This window comes from Scyliorhinus torazame, chromosome 6 (assembly GCF_047496885.1).
Source record: "Scyliorhinus torazame isolate Kashiwa2021f chromosome 6, sScyTor2.1, whole genome shotgun sequence".
Taxonomy (NCBI): domain Eukaryota; kingdom Metazoa; phylum Chordata; class Chondrichthyes; order Carcharhiniformes; family Scyliorhinidae; genus Scyliorhinus; species Scyliorhinus torazame.
In genome coordinates, this window is record NC_092712.1 from 145,802,778 (window position 1) to 145,820,228 (window position 17,451).

At 50.9% G+C, this 17,451-nt stretch overlaps 1 protein-coding gene across 1 annotated transcript in view; it reads right to left on the reverse strand.

Moving 5' to 3' along the window:
• Positions 1 to 4,669: 4,669 nt before the first annotated feature.
• The window catches only part of LOC140425054 (protein SPMIP7), a 105,161-nt gene continuing 92,379 nt past the window's right edge, over positions 4,670 to 17,451 (reverse strand). Inside the window, exons 8-9 of the mRNA XM_072508869.1 lie at positions 7,894 to 8,001; positions 4,670 to 4,825 (exon numbers count right to left, since the gene is read on the reverse strand). Of these exons, the coding sequence (XP_072364970.1) occupies positions 4,702 to 4,825; positions 7,894 to 8,001 (232 nt within the window). The 3' untranslated portion in view covers positions 4,670 to 4,701. The remainder of the gene's footprint in view (positions 4,826 to 7,893; positions 8,002 to 17,451) is intronic.

Here is a 17,451-nt window from a genome sequence, read left to right on the forward strand (position 1 = left end):
CTTATGGTACTCAGGTCAGATGCAAAGCAGTTGAATGCTGTAAGAACAGCTGCCTTCTCAGAAAGGACAAGGTCTCTCCTTTATGAAGTTTCCTCGGTCACAGCGTCTAGCACCCAGCTGTTCGCTGATGTACTGTTTCCTAGCTCTATTTATAAGGTACCCAGGTGCACTAATATGCCCACTTTGTGCAAATGTCTCAACAGCTGGAATTCCAACATGTGACCAGTGGGTAGAAATCTCATCCCACTGACATGCCACTTCTGCAGCCAATGAGGAAATTCAGCATCAATGTTAGCATAAGAACATATGAACTTGGCGCAGAAGTAGGCCATCTGGCCCTTCAAGCCTGCTCCGCCATTCAATGCGATCATGGCTGATCTTTTGTGGACTCAGCTCCACTTTCCCGCCCGAACACCATAACCTTTAATCCCTTTATTCTTCAAAAAACTATCTATCTTTATCTTAAAAACATTTAATGAAGGAGCCTCTACTGCTTCACTGGGCAAGGAATTCCATAGATTCACAACCCTTTGGGTGAAGACGTTCCTCCTAAACTCAGTCCTAAATCTACTTCCCCTTATTTTGAGGCTATGCCCCCTAGTTCTGCTTTCACCCGCCAGTGGAAACAACCTGCCCGCATCTATCCTATCTATTCCCTTCATAAATTTATATGTTTCTCTAAGATCCCCCCACATTCTTCTAAATTCTAATGAGTTCAGTCCCAGTCTACTCAACCTCTCCTTGTAATCCAACCCCCTCAACTCCGAGATTAACTTCATGAATCTCCTCTGCACACCCTCCAGCGCTAATATGTCCTTTCTCAGGTAAGGAGACCAAAACTGAACACAATACTCCAGGTGTGGCCTCACTAACACCTTATACAATTGCAGCATAACCTCCCTCGTCTTAAACTCCATCCCTCTAGCAATGAAGGACAAAATTCCATTTGCCTTCTTAATCACCTGTTGCACCTGTAAACCAACTTTTTGCGACTCATGCATTAGCACACCCAGGTCTCTCTGCACAGCAGCATGTTTTAGTATTTTATCATTTAAATAATAATCCCTTTTGCTGTTATTCCTACCAAAATGGATAACCTCACATTTGTCAACATTGTATTCCATCTGCCGGACCGTAGCCCATTCACTTAACCTATCCAAATCCCTCTGCAGACTTCCAGTATCCGCTGCACTTTTTGCTTCACCACTCATCTTAGTGTCATCTGCAAACTTGGACACATTGCCCTTGGTCCCCCAACTCCAAATCATCCATGCAAATTGTGAACAATTGTGGGCCCAAGACTGATCCCTGAGGGACACCACTAGCTTTGGCCCTTATCATACTCTAATATGAAAGAAGCTGTCTGAGGGACACCGACAGCTGGCAAAATGTGAATCAGAATGGAATAAATCCAACATCATGAACTTTTATAAATGTTAAATTATGCATGGATATGAATTTTACATTAAAAAGAAAATAATTTATGTGATGTGGACGTCACTGGCTAGGCCAGCATTTATTGCCCTTCAGAAGATGGTGGTGTGCCTTCTTGAACCGTCACAGTTCCTGAGGTGTAGGTACACCCACAGTGCTGTTAGGGAGTGGATTCCTTCCAAACTCCAATGGGTATTAGCCCACCCTGTTCAACATTTCTTCATAAGCTAGGCCCTTCATCCCAGGAATGATTTGAGTGACTCTTTGGCCCTTGGAGCCTCCTCCCTCCCCCAAACCGTCGCCCCGGGCCGGTGGCCTAGCTATCCAGTAGGAGGGTGGCCACGCCATCGGCAGAACGCTGACGGCAATGTAATTTGGCCCTTAATAGGGCCTTTAACTCTGTAAATTGGCTGACCGTTAAGTGCCTGAAGGGCATGTAATTTTGTCAAGCCATCCCACAGAAGCAAAGCAAGGTTCTCACTGGTTCTCGAACCATTTGATGAGGCCTCCATCATGCACATTAAATCCTTGCCTTTGTCTTATCGCAAACTGTTCGATATTTCCTTGTTCTGCAGCAGCTTTGCAGAGAATTGAAATCTCTAATGTTTCTGATTGATGCAAATGCTGTTTCAGAAGCTGGAGATTAATTGCCTACACTTGCCAACAGTGGGAAGACTGGTGGGTGGGGGAGCAAGATTTGGCAGGAGGCTAAAAATCGGTTTCCCAATGTGGGGAAATTAGTTTGGAATCTTGTCCCTCAGGCGTTCATGGCAGGTTAAAGATAGGTTACCATGATCACCATGCACATGATGCAAACATCAAAATTGACCTTGGAGGACGAAAGAAGAATAAAATCAAATCCTGGGCTGACGTGGAGGAGGCTTGCTATGCGGCCACAGCCATGGAGTTGGAAAAGAGGGGTGATTGTAAATTGCAAGGGAGTTATCCTCCTAAGGTGGCAGGGGAGGATGACTGGATTTCAGTGAGATTTAGGCCATGACAGTCAGAAATTCAGATGTTACCATTGCCATGGTAGCTTCCAACCAGTTGACTCATTTCCGGTCAAATTGCAATGCATGTGAGAAAGGCGGTCATATCCAGACGACATGCACGAGTAGGGAGACAGCAACACTCTAGGTCATGCAAAGCTCCACGTCAAAGCCATGATCCAGGCTGAGGGTGTGAGGATTTAAAGCTAGTTCAGGAGTCTGGATATCTTTAAATGTGCATATGATTGATGAGGAAATAGAAGTCAATGTTATCGAGCAGGTTCATCATGGTTGCACATGGTCAGAAGACAAGAAAAGCAGCCCATGGAAGATTGGAGTGAAAGGGCTGATGATATAATTCCAGTGAAAATGAAAGTTGGAGATTCTTTTTTTGCTGATACAGCTGCAGCCATGTCTGTTATCTCAAAAGGAGAATACAATAAGTCCTTAAGTCACATTCCCTTATGCAAAACTGGTATACTGACAAATTGCTCCAATAACAATATTGTTGTTGTAGGTGGTTAGTGCTATAGTGAAATATGATGATACAATCCTATTACTTGCCATTGTAGTTCCATTTGGTTCTATTTTTGGGCAGCACAGTAGCACATGTGGATAGCACTGTGGATTCACACTGCCATGTCAACACCTGGGAGACCCTTGCTCAGAAAATACTTAATTGGAACATCCTGACTGAAGGGACACAATTCTATGAGGACACCCGATGACAAGAGAAGGCCTGGGAAAGAAGCCTGAGAAAAATATACCAGAAATCTAGAGTTCAAGGACCGATTCCACCTCCCAGAAACACCCTCCGTGTGCGTGGTTGAAGACCCTGCTCTAGGATCGGGCTCATCAGCTGTGGAAGAACCCACAGAACCCATGACCAGTAATGTAGAGATTCTTTGGTGGACAACCCGTAAATGAATAATAGAAAAACACACTCATTAGTGAGTGATTGCCGAAGGGGAAGAAGAATGTTTTTTGTATTGGGGTGGTGTTTAAAAATGGCAGCCCAATCTTGAAAAAAATGAAATTGCTAGCCGGGCGAGCTCAATCAGTGTCCAACCTGCCAGCGTGCCATGGTGGGACCCCGCCCCTTAAATTTCTTTCCACTATCAGGCTAACAATACAGTGGAGAAAACGTTGTTTGGGCCGACACCTTAAATGCCTGCTGCGGCACCTGCTGCGACACTGCCGAAAAGTGAGAAAATTCCACCCTTCAAGTAGAGAGGGAATGTATTGTAATGCAGAGCTGCCCTCTCTGCTGCCCTCTCTGTTCTGTTTGGGAGGTGCAAACACAGATAGTTCAATAATGGCTGCCAGCAGCTGAGCATGTGTTAGTCTTACTCAGTGCAATGGACAACACAGGGTTCACACAGGTGATCTATTATTATTAATTTGACTTCACAAAAACACTCTGCATCGTCCTCTTGAGTGCCATCTACATTAATGCCAACTTGTTCAAAACGTGACTGCCATGTCCTTTCTCGCACAATCCTGCTTTCTGTCCCCTAACCGATTGAATTCATAATACAGCCATGTCAATACCTCATTTCTCTTCATCTCCTGACATTTTAATCCTCCAATTCTGACCTCACATGCAATGAAAATAACATTTTTAAATCTCTCAAAAAATTATTGACCATTTGGAGAACTGTTCAATTTCTGTCCCAGTGTGGTTGGCTGGCATTGCATTGTTAAAAATATATGTAAGCCGATCTATCAGAATTAGTATTATACTGTGGGTTTAATGCAATTTATGTGAAAACACATCAAGTTCCTAAAAATAATGGGGAAGCCAAGTACAAGATGCTACTTCAGAGAAGTAATAGAATGGCAGTGTCAATTGACCACAAGTTCTGGAGGCTTGCAACTGGTAGCATCTGTCCTAATTCCCCAAATTTACTGACTGATTTGCACATTAATGATTTGTGCATTGTTAACACACTATTATTTTTCTTGCAAGATTTAGCCCGATGTCTCTATGGTTTAGTTCAGACAGGGCCACCGCGTTTTAATGGCTCGTACTGTGACGTGCATATATATTTGGATCATCTGCCATGTCTCCAATTATTGAATAATCTACGAATGTCTGTCCATAACCTGGTAGAAGTCAATGTCTTCAGGAGGAATGGTAGAAAACTGATGGGACTAATAAGGCAATGTTTATAAAAAAGATTAATTTCATAATCTCGACTTAAAAAGAACAAAATCCATATCCAATCACAGCTTTCACACAGATCTCACATGCAAATATATTTATATATTTATTTACTTATAAAAGAAACGATTTGGATATTTTTGTATGAAAGGGGTTGTGAGGTGAAACTGTTGTCATCATCTTGGAAAAGGGGGACTGACGCTGATGTTCTAACAGCTTTTCAGTGCCGTGTGGAATTCTGGAAGAAAAAAGGGTCACGTTACAATTATGTTGAATCTTTGTACAACGCTTTGACTTCTCTCCCTGCACCTTCACCAGCATTTATTAATACTTCCTCTGTAAGACAGGAATCGGGGCAGGCCAAAGACAAATAAAAGAAAATAAATGCATATTTCCATGAAGGTACACTGATTAATTTTGTTTGACAAGGTGCATTTTGGTCATTTGGGTTGGCAGTTACACATCTTGCAGTAAGACCTACCATTGAAAAAAGTCAACTGACAAGTCACAAAGTAACATTTAGGTGGGATTGCTACATCAACTTATGAAAATTAGTGTTTTCAGTGAGACTGGATTCTTAAGGTGGGCAAGATTTAAATTACTTCAAGTCAAATTAACCAGTCATGGTGGAACTGGACACCTTTGATATCGAAAAAATCTTGTATAAATGATGTTCAGCTTTTTGATCAGCAGATGGCGGTAGTGGTCTTTGGAAAACTAACTTGTAATGAAACACAATGCATGATTCTCCCGATCGGCGACTAAGTACTCCTGCCAATGGGAAAACCAGCGTCATTCTTACTGGCACTAGGAGTGACCCTGATGTACCTGTGATATGGTACGAATTAAGTAATGGCATGATGGGAAAACTGATCAATGGGAAGACTGGTCAAAAGGTTTGATACAATGTAAGAAAGGCTGAAACTACTCATTCCAGCTCACCAGGTCCATGTAAAGAATGCTGCCCTAACCATTTTCAGACAGTAAGACTGATAAGGCCAACTCTGCATAACGTGAAGTCTGAAAAGATCAGCGAAGGTCGAGCCATTCCAAAACACCGGACCTCGGCAACTCCTGATAAAACTAACTCGTCATAACCCAGGGCCGTAGGAATTTAAAACAAGATAAGTTCAGGAAGAAACAAGTCTATTCCGACCTTTCAATGTTCCCTCCAAGGACTAAATAATGGTATGAGTGATGTGACCAAAAATGGTCTGTTCTATGCTGCCGTTTGTATTTCCGATCAAACTCCTGACTATACTGTTGTCACACAATCTTGATAATGATAATGTATAAATATTGAGATCATTCTCCGCGAAAGCGCGGAACTTGTGAAAGACTCAGCAGTTTTGTTGACTGCTCTCTGACTTCAAGTTTCAGCCATTACTGCATGCAGTTGTTTTCGAAAATAAAGCTTGTTATTCTGTCTTAACGAGTGTGTTGAATCTTTCTACTACAGAAGCGGGAAAATATTGACTTTGACATGCCATTCCACAGCACTTTGAAGAAATTTTACCCTCAATCGGGTTTTCAGTGGCAACCGGGATTCTCGCTGGAACTGAGAGTAGTGGAACTGAGTTTGTCTGATAGGTCTCGCTCTTCGCAAGTCAAAGCGCCATTTTTAAAGGGTGGTCTGATCTCAGAATGCTGGTGCAGCGCTCCTTCACCCTTCCAGATTGCTGGAAGTCCCCCCACACCCATGTTAACATTAACAAATGACAAAAAGGAATTAGGAATCACCCATAGTCACCATTAACACATACAGTTCCCCTCCCCCCAACCCTCCCAGCCCCTCCCCCCTAATGTTCGATGTAATCCAATTCTCGAAAGTGCATAATGAATAACACCCATGAATTGTAGAACCCCTCCATCCTTCCCCTCAGTTCAAATTTGACCTTCTCAAGCGTCAAGAATTCCAGCAGGTCCACCCGCCATGCCAAGGCACAGGGTGGAGGAGGTTGATCTCCACCCTAACAGGATCCGCCTTCGGGCGATCAACAAGGCGAAGACTACAACATCTGCCTCCGCACCCGTTTCCAACCCCGGCTAGTCCGGCACCCTGAATCTGGCCTCCCGAGGGCCCGGGTCCAGTTTCACGTGCACCACTTTAGAGATTACCCTAAATACCTCCTTCCAGTAATCCTCCAGCTTTGGACAGAACTAAAACATATGAACTTGGTTTATGGGGCCCCCCCCGCAACGTTCACACATATCTTCGACCCCCTCAAAGAGCCGGCTCATCCACGCCCTTGTAAGGTGTGCTCTATACACCACCTTCAGCTGTATCAACCCCAACCTCGCACACGAGGTGGAGGCGTTTGCCCTCCGGAGCACCTCACACCAGAACTCCTCCTCCATACCCTCTCCCAATTCTTCCTCCCACTTTGCCTTGATCCCTTCCAGCGGTGACTCCTCCTCTTCCAAAATAGCCCCGTAAAGGAATTAGGAATCACCCACTTGTCCAGTCCGCCTGTCGTCAGCACCTCCTCCAGCAATATGGAAGCCTGCTCTACTGGGAAACTCTGTATCTCCTTTCTCGCAAAGTCTTGAACCTGCATGTATCTAAACATTTCCCCCTGCTCCAGCCCATACTTCGCTCCCAGCTCCAGTCAATTTCATTTTTAAAGTATTGAAGACTGTTTGTATGCCTAGAAGGCTAAAAGCTTTGAACTGCATTTTTTACATTCAATTTCACGCAACAGTGCCGACTTAAGGCGTTTTGATTGACAGGTCGAGACAGTTTCAAAGGGGGATGAAGATTGTTGATTTATACAGCTCTGCTGAGATCCATTAACCCAGTGGAACAGGTGGTGTCGAACCACAGTTTTTTTTAAAGGCTGCCTCTTTGTTCTCAAGTGTTTCCTAGAAAGAGCAGGTACTGCCCCCACACCTTTTGTAAAGGCTCGCTGAATCCTGCAGCTAGCAAGCGGCCCGAGAATCCTGGCCACAGTTTATAGGTACACACACAGCCCTGGCATTTAGCTTTAGTTTAGTACCATACGTAACATTGACAAGGGGATGGGACATGCTGCTATTTGAAAAGTAATGAGATTTTCAAGGTGGTGCGAAGTTCTTCACCAGCAACTGGCCCCAGGATTCTGGCCCCTGAACCCTTTGATGTTTCCAATCTTATGGAGTTCCGCAAAAATCTTTAAATTAGTTGATCAGTCATTGTTGTGCAGGTTCAGCCCAGAGCGCCATGTGATATTGTAAAGTTAGCTCATTTCATGATTTTTGTTGCACTCCTGACGGGGTCATTTGCCCCTAAGAAAATGATGAACAACATAAATGAAGTGAACTACTTACCCATACACTCGTTGTGGAGGTGGATGGAACAGTCTTGAGAAGCTGGATTTTTTACTTTCCGTACCAGTCCATTGTCTTGTACCTGTATAACCAGGTATATTTGGGCAACTGAAGAAAGAAAAGTAACATAGACAATAAACCGCATTTCTGCTGAAAGAATAAACTGAAACAAATTCAAATGAAACTTATGGAAATACTGGGTGGCACGGTGGCACAGTAGTTAACACAGCTGCCTCACAGCGCCAGGGGCCTGGGTTCAATTCCGGCCTTGGGTGACTGTGTGGAGTTTTCACTTTCTCCCCGTGTCTGTGTGGGTTTCCTCCGGATGCTCTGGTTTCCTCCCATGACCCACAAATGTGCAGGTGAGGTGAATTGATCATGGTAAAATTGCCCTTTAGTGTCCAGAGCTGTGCAGGTTAAGTGGGGTTACAGGGATAGGGCGGGGGAGTGGGCCTTTGCAGGGTGTTCTTTCAGAGGGTCGGTGCTGACTCGATGGGCTGAATGGCCTCCTTCTGCACTGTAGGAATTCTATGATTCTACATGTAACCTCTCCGGTCTGGGAAACCGATTATTTGGAAACACCAAATTGTCCACAAATGTTTTGAGCAGCCCCAAGGATTGCCCGAAACTCACAGCACATATTTTAGTACTGTACTTTGGGAGGGGAAGCATGGAAGATCCAGTATTTGGATAAGAAAGCTAATTTTAATTTTGGCTTTATTGGTCGGGATTCTCAGTCCTGCGACGACAGAATCACGAATCGAGATCGGGTGGAGAATCAGGGGCGAAATTCTCCCCCAACGGCGCGATGTCCGCCGACTGGCGCCAAAGACGGCGCCAATCAGACGGGCATCGCGCCGGCCCAAAGGTGCGGAAGGCTCCGCATCTTTGGCGGCCTAGCCCCAACATTGAGGGGCTAGGCCGACGCCGGAGGGATTTCCGCCCCGCCAGCTGGCGGAAATGGCGTTTGTTGCCCCGCCAGCTGGCGCGGAAATGCGGCGCATGCGCGGGAGCGTCAGCGGCCGCTGTCAGTTTCCCGCGCATGCGCAGTGGGGAGAGTCTCTTCCGCCTCCGCCATGGTGGAGGCCGTAGCGGAGGCGGAAGGGAAAGAGTGCCCCCACGGCACAGGCCCGCCCGCGGATCGGTGGGCCCCGATCGCGGGCCAGGCCACCGTGGGGGCACCCCCGGGGTCAGATCGCCCCGCGCCTCCCCCCCAGGACCCCGGAGCCCGCCCACGCCGCCTGGTCCCGCCGGTAAATACCAGGTTTGATTTTCGCCGGCGGGACAGGCAATTTCTCGGCGGGACTTCGGCCCATCCGGGCCGGAGAATCCAGCGGGGGGTCCCGCCAACCGGCGCGGCCCGATTCCCGCCCCCGCCCAATCTCCGGTACCGGAGACTTTGGCGGGGGCGGGATTCACGGCGGCCAACGGCCATTCTCCGACCCGGCGGGGGGTCGGAGAATGACGCCCCAGGTGCCAGCCGAAAGTCGAGGTCGGTTGAGAGTGCCACCAGAGTGCCATGCTCTAGCGCCTTGATGGCGGTGTGTATGCATTCCACGCCCCACGCTAGCATGGGCATGGAAATCGTACAGTAACACTCATTAACATATCATTAATGGACCCGACCCGGTAGTCTCTGACCTCCCGCGATGCTTTGCCTCCCAGGTGGAGGTGACGCTGGCACGGTTCACTTGTGGTATTTAAAAATGGGGACCAGGCGCTGTGGCTGCTGAGGGAGAAAGAGGTCAGAAAAGTTTCCAATGGTGCTGTGATCAGGGGTAAAATTATAGCTTACAAAGCACGGAGAGATGGGAAGAGAGGGTGGTGAGGCAACAGCTAGTTGACTGCATTCTGGAGGTGGACCGGCGATACTCTGAGGCTCCGACTGTAGAGCTACTGGCTGAGAGGAAAAAGGTATAGATGGACTTTGACCTGCTCTCCATGAGGAAAGCAGAGCACCAACTCCGCCAGGCACGGGGGACCCTGTACTGAAGGTACGATTCAGGTGCCTGTACTGCTCTGGAGGGGCCCTGTTGGATAGCCTGGGAGGGACACCCACATCGTGGTGGCCTGCTGCGTCCTCCACAGTGCAGCCGAGAGGTGTCATGCTGGAAGAGGAGATTGAGGAACACCATGCATTGACCGACGAGGAGGGTGCAGAGGATAGCCAGGATGGGCAGGACATGGGGCTCGGGCAAGGATAGGAGGCCACACGATGTGCGCGCCAGGGTCGTTGTGCACGGGACAATCCAAAGGCCTTATGGTTCACCGACTAGGGTGCCTGGTCGCTGGCTGCCCAAACGTCCCGCCCACCCGCACAACCTGCACCCCCCACCATGGAAAGCCCCGTCCCCTTCCTGCACTCCATCCCCTCACTGCAGCACCCCCACCCCTTTCTGAGACCCCCACCAGCTGCGCCACAGTGTGTTGGCCTGAGTCAGCAGTATCAGGGTGGCTGGTCCATGGGGAAGAGGCTGATGTCGATCCGCTCCGTGGTGAGCTCTGGTGCTCCGTATTGTTTGACAATGTGTGATTTCCGCCCTGGTGTCATACCCCACTGCCCACCCGGGTGATCTCTGTAGACGTGCTGGCCATTCCATCTCACGGGCCCACAGACTTTCTGGGGGTGCGGGTGTGGTGTTTGGGTCTGGGGCAGGGGTGGTGAGCGGTAATGAAGTGGGCAGGCCCTACCACGAGGCGCCCCCGCATCTCTGGCCCAGTCCCCTGCGCCTCCGAGGGTGGCTACTGAATGTACTCCCAACAGCACTGGGGGCCCTGGCCCATGCCATCCTCCAACATCAGCAAGCCACACCGCCGGTCTCTCCCCCCCCACCCCTCGCCAATCATCCTACCCCCATCCAGCACACCCTCTGCAACCAGCCCAGCTCATCCCTCATATCCTCCCGATAAAGGGGCGAGGCAGTTTAGAACATTGGTGAACAGGTGTTTATTTGTGACAGCGCTCAGTACAATCAGAGAGGTAAGTGCATTCCAAGCACGAAGTACATTCCAATCACTCAAGTGTGTGATTTCACTGCACATACCTCTCTTTGATGTGGTCAATGTTTACAAACACTGGGGTTTCACCATTTAGGCGACTGAATCGTGAAAGGATAAAAATCGATGAAAGCTGCAGATGGTTTTTACGAGTTGTCAATCACAGACCACTACTCCAAAGGTATGAATGGATTGCAGCTAGTGGACCGGTGGGAGCCAGATGCAGACACAGCTGCTCTCCTTCGAGGAATAGACTCGTGGAGCTACAAGGTAAGTATTACAGCAATAATGCTTCCCACTGCTCCTGTTTGGACTGCTCTCTTGCTTGCAGACAGGAGTTCCATTTCTGGGGATCGGGGGGGGGGGGGGGGGCGCGATCTATGTTTAGGGGGTCTTTGTGTGTGTGGGGAGGTCCTTTAGGCAGGGGGTCTATGTGGAGGGGGCCCCTCTATTACTGGAGTCCTTGGGGAGATCCCCCTATTACCGAGGTCCCTGGGGTAGCGGCAGATCGGGTCACCCTATACTTGGGGGTGGGGGAGGCACCCAGTCACTCCGGGGGTGGGGGCTTCTGTGTGGTGGTGGGGGGGGGGGGGGAGGGGGGCGGTTAGGATCCAAACCCCATATCGCTGGGAATCCCTCATTTTTCACGCCATGCGTAAATTTGCATGACGTGGAACGCTGCGTTGCATCCCACTTTACGACCACAAGATCGTAAAACTGGTGCAATTCAGCTCCGGCACAAGAACATGGGATTCTCCGTCGGCCGATGCAGGAATTGGGAAACGCGATTGGGCGGAGAATCAGTTCCGACGCTGAAATCGTGCCGGGTGTCGATTTGATGCTAAATTGCAATTCTTCATCAGCTCGACAGCAGTGCCAATACATGAGAGTAAACACCGTTTGCACATCATTAACGGGCCTGACCCGGTATTCTCCGGGGCCGCCGCAATTCTCCGCCTCCGATGGGCTGAGTTCTCGACGGCGCGGTTCACTTGTTCTTTTAAAAATCATGAAACTGACGCGTGGCTGATGAGGGAGGGAGAGGAGGCAGGGCAGCGTGTGTGTATGTGTGTGTGTGTGTGTGTGTGGGGGGGGGGTGATGGGGGAACAGGCTGAGTGGCTGGGATGTCCCCCCACGTGACTGGGGCTGTGTCCAGGCACGGACCACGATTGCCGCAGCCTGCAAGGCAGCCACCTTGCTGCACACCCCACTGGACACTCACCTTAACCGCTGGTTCTGCAGAGTGACATCGGCCGTATGGGTGCCCCCAAACCTCCCCACTCCTACACCCCATCTTTTGCCATACGCCCACCACCCGGCCGCCACCCGCCACCCACCAGCAGGGCATCAGGTGGCCCACTGAAGGGCAACATCCAATGTAGCCCCTATTGGGTCCGTCAGGCGGAGGGCGCTGAGCATACCACTGGCTAAGGCAGCACCAGTCGACAGTACCCATGGCATCAGGGACAGGCACCAGGGCCAGAGGTCCCCACGGTGCCGGGCACCGTCAGGGCCAGGGTCGCGGAGATGGTGGGGAGTGGGACATGCGGGGGCAGAGCCCATGTAGCCTGGTGTGCCTGGTTGGGCACGGGGGCACACACCCAAGCCAACATGTCGGCCTTTCACCCCCTACAGACTATGGATATTGGAATTCAACCAGTAATGGTGGCCTACCTGCTAGTCACGCAGCTCTGGCGGATGCCCTGCAGTTGAATGAGCTGGAGCTGCTCGAGAAGGAGAAAGCTGCAGCAAAGGAGAGTGCAGCAGTGGAGCATACAGCAGAGGAACAGGAGGCTGCCACCCAGGATGGAGAGCCGGTTATCGGGCCCAACAGGCCGAGGAGGAAGAGGTACAAAGGAGATGCCGCATGAGGCCTTGCGTCTACTGGCTGCACCTGTCATTCGAGGACCTGCCGGACTGGGCAAGACTCCAGCTGAGCAGGGAGACAGTGCGACATATCTAGAAGATCACGGCACACCTGGCACCGCGGGGGTATGGGGAAGGCAGCCCAGTCCCGATGGTCGTCAAAGTGACGGTCGCTCTGAGCTTCTATGCCATGGGTCCTTCTGTGCAGCGAGTGGGGACCTGTCCAGGATCTCACAGACCTCAGTGCTCAGGTGCATCCCCGCTGTCACGGAGGCCCTATATGCCCAGTCGGCACAGTTCATCCATTTCAATGTGGACCGAGCCCACCAGGATGCCCGGGCAGCGGCGTTCGCCGCCACTGCCGGGATGCACCTGGTCCAGGGGGTGATCGACGGGATGCATGTTCCCCTACGAGCACCTGCAGATGACAGGCTGCTCTACACAAACCGAAAGGAGTTCAACTTGATGACTGTGCAGCTGATATGTGACCATGAGCTGTGCATCATGGGGGGGGGGGGGCGGATCACGCAACCCCCTCACCCCCCTTCCCCCACCCCCCTCCTGACACACCCTCGCCTGCAATCCCCTCTGTGATACATACCTGTTGTACAACAAGGTGTGGGCCCTGGGTTGGCAGTAACAGCGGGTCTAGTCCAGGGGATGGAGGATGATGACAACCCCTCTGCGATGAGCTCTGGTGCTCCAAATTGTTTGACAAAATCTGACTCCTGCCCACGGTAGCACTTTGCACCGACCACCTGGGTGATCACTGCATGCGAGCTGGCCACTCCATCACACTGTGCCATTGAATCCCTGGGGTGATGGTGGTGGGGACGGCCGGGGGGGTGCTGGTGGGGAGCGCAGACCACCCACAGCATCCGCCCATTCCCGCTTCCTCACTCCCGCCATGGCCAGCCCAGAAGAGCCCACCCCACTAACCAATCTGACAGAGCACTGAGGCAGATTGTAACAGTGTTAACAGGTGTTTAATGTGGCAAAATATATTCAGAGTTGTGTCCTGGCCCCTATAACTAAACTGTGCCCTGCCCCCGTGCCAACTTAACTGGTGTCTAAAATTCTGGCCTTGCGGGCTATATCTAGGTGGATCAGGAGTGAAGGTGGCGTGCTGTGATTCCTGCCCTGCGACCTGGGTCCCCATTGGCGAGCGTCTTCTAGGGCGATCGGGCCTGGATGAGCCCATCTGCTGCTTGGGTGTCCCAGGTGGCGTCGTGCTGCCCTGTTCTGCCTGCTGCCCATCAGATGCGCCAGGTATAGGAGTGGGGTGTCCGAGGTGCTGCGGTGTTCCGGCACTTCCCCCGTAGAGTCACCGGCATGGTCCCCATCACCTCCCCCTCCCTCGGGGTGCTCCATGGGATGGAGGTGCGAGCGGAGCTCTGCCCTGAGTCTCCCCCACCACCTGGCATTGCCAGTCCTGGGGGCCACTCTGGTCTTGATCAGTGTCCGCACGCTCGCGGCCATGGAGCACAGGGAGTGGACCATCCTCGTCTGGGACTGCGCCTCATCACCCATTGACTGCGCCACCACTTCTGGGTCTGTGTCACATCAGCCAGTGACTGCGTCACCTCCCTCTGGGACTGGGCCACCTCCCCCTGCATTGCGCCACGTCGACCAGTGCCTGGGCAATGCCGCCGATGTATCAGCCATGGCCTGCTGTGGCTGGGCCACGTTCAGAAGCTCCACTGCGAATTCCAGAAGGTTCCACATGGTTGCCTGTGAGGCGGCAACCCTGTCCTGGGCCTCGGCCAGCGCCTGCACAGAATGCACCAAGCTTTGGACGTGCCGATGCATAGCTGCAACCCTCACTTCGAATGCCTCCACCGTGGATGCCACCCGTGCGGTGTTGGCCTGGGTGGCATGCATGGCCGGCATCACCTCCTGCTCCTGCAAGCGGTTCGACTCCTAAAACTGCGCCTGCAGGTGCTGGATGCTCACCGACAGCCCCTCACGTCGTCCCTGGCTCGGCGGCTGCTGCTCCACGATCGATGGGACTGTCTATTCCAGAAGCCTGAAACCCGTCTGGATGGCAGCTAGTTCCTGGGGTCGGCCTGCCCCCAAACAGTCCATCCCCCGGGTGTTCATACCTCCCCCTGCTGTACCAGATCAGCTGTGTGGTGTGCACCAGACAGTGTCCCAGGTGTCTCTTTGGTGCCCAACCGAGTAGAGTGTCTCTGGGATGGTGGAGGATGTTTCCGGGAGCGGGAGAGAGAGAGGGAGCCGGTGTGCAGCTTGGGAATCAGGTAAGTGTTTAAACTTACTCCCAGGTTCCAGTGGCCTTCATTTCCGGGAGCGGGAGAGAGAGAGTGAGCCGGAGGGCAGCTTGTGAAGCAGGTAAGTGTTTAAACTTACCCCCCAGGTTCCAGCGGCCTTCATTTCCGGGAGCGGGAGAGAGAGAGGGAGCCGTTGTGCAGCTTGGGAATCAGGTAAGTGTTTAAACTTACTCCGAGGTTCCAGCGGCCTTCATTTCCGGGAGCGGGAGAGAGAGGGAGCCGGAGTGCAGCTTGTGAAGCAGGTAAGTGTTTAAACTTACCCCCAGGTTCCAGCGGCCTTCATTTCCGGGAGCAGGAGAGAGAGAGGGAGCCGGAGTGCAGCATGGGAATCAGGTAGGTTCTGTAGAAAAGTTGGGCGGTTGCTCTTCTTTTTGTTTTTTTTCTTCTTCCTTCTTCTTTCTTCTTGTTTATCTAGAGGGGATGGCAGGGACGGCAGTGCAATGTTCCTCCTGCAGAATGTTTGAGGTGAGGGACCCCGTCAGTGTCCTTGCTGATTTCATATGTGGGATGTGCACCCATTTCCAGCTCCTCAGAAACCGTGTTAGGGAACTGGAGCTGGAGTTGGATGAACTTCGGATCATTCGGGAGGCAGAGGTAGTCATAGATAGAAGCTTTTGGGATGTAGTTACTCCAAAGAATAAAGATAGATGGGTGACGGTGAGAGGGGCTGGGAGGAAGCAGTCAGTACAGGGATCCCCTGTGGTCGTTCCCCTGAATAACAATTATACTGCTTTGGATACTGTTGGGGGGATGACTTGCCAGGGGTACGCCATGGGGTACAGGTCTCTGACATAGAGTCTGTCCCTGTTGCTCAGAAGGGAAGGGGGAGAGGAGTAGAGCATTAGTCATTGGTGATTCTATAGTTCGGGGGATAGATAGGAGATTCTGTGGGAACGAGAGAGACTCGCGGTTGGTGTGTTGCCTCCCAGGTGCCAGGGTCCGCGATGTCTCGGATAGTTTTATCGGGATCCTTAAGAGGGATGGGGAGCATCCCCAAGTCGTGGTCCACATAGGCACCAACGACATAGGTAGGAAACGGGATAGGGATGTAAGGCAGGAATTCAGGGAGCTAGGGTGGAAACTTAGATCGAGAACAAACAGAGTTATTATCTCTGGGTTGTTACGCGTGCCACATGCTAGCGAGATGAGGAATAGGGAGAGAGAGCAGTTGATCACGTGGCTACAGAGATGCTGCAGGAGGGAGGGTTTCAGAAACCTGGATAATTGGGGCTCGTTCTGGGGTAGGTGGGACCTCTACAAATGGGATGGTCTACACCTGGACCAGGATACTAATATCCTGGGGGGAAATTTGCTAACGCTCTTCGGGAGGGTTTAAACTAGTTCAGCAGGGATCTGGGAACCTGAATTGTAGCTCCAATATACAGGAGGTTGAGAGTAGTGAGGTCAGGAGTAAGGTTTCAAAGTTGCAGGAGTCTACCGGCAGGCAGGAAAGTGGTTTAAAGTGTGTCTACTTTAATGCCAGGAGCATCCGAAATAAGGTGGGTGAACTTGCGGCATGGGTTGGTATCTGGGACTTCGATGTTGTGGCCATTTCGGAGACATGGATAGAGCAGGGACAGGAATGGTTGTTACATGTGCCGGGGCTTAGATATTTCAGTAAGCTCAGAGAAGGTGGTATAAGAGGGGGAGGGGTGGCGTTGTTAGTCAAGGACTGTGTTACGGTGGCAGAAAGGAGGTTCGATGAGGACTCGTCTACTGAGGTGGTATAGGCTGAGGTCAGAAACAGGAAAGCAGAGGTCACCCTGCTGGGAGTTATCTATAGGCCTCCGAAAAGTTCCAGAGATGTAGAGGAAAGGATTGCAAAGATGATTCTGGATAGGAGCGAAAGTAACAGGGTAGTTGTTATGGGGGACTTTGACTTTCCAAATATTGACTGGAAACGCTATAGTTCGAGCACGTTAGATGGGTCCGTTTTTGTTCAATGTGTGCAGGAGGGTTTCCTGACACAGTATGTAGATAGGCCAATGAGAGGCGAGGTCATATTTGAGTTGGTACTGGGAAATGAACTTGGACAGGTGTTAGATTTGGAGGTAGGTGAGCACTTTGGTGATAGTGACCACAATTCGATTACGTTTACTTTAGCGACGGAAAAGGATAGGTATATACCGCAGGGCAAGAGTTATAGCTGGGGGAAAGGCAATTATGATGCGATAAGGCAAGACTTAGGATGCATAGGATGTGGAGGGAAACTGCAGGGGATGGGCACAATTGAAATGTGGAGCTGGTTCAAGGAACAGCTACTGCGTGTCCTTGATAAGTATGTCCCTGTCAGGCAGGGTGGAAGTGGTTGAGCGAGGGACCCATGGTTTACTAAAGTAGTTGAATCACTTGTTAAGAGGAAGAAGGAGGCTTATGTAAAGATGAGACATGAAGGTTTAGTTAAGG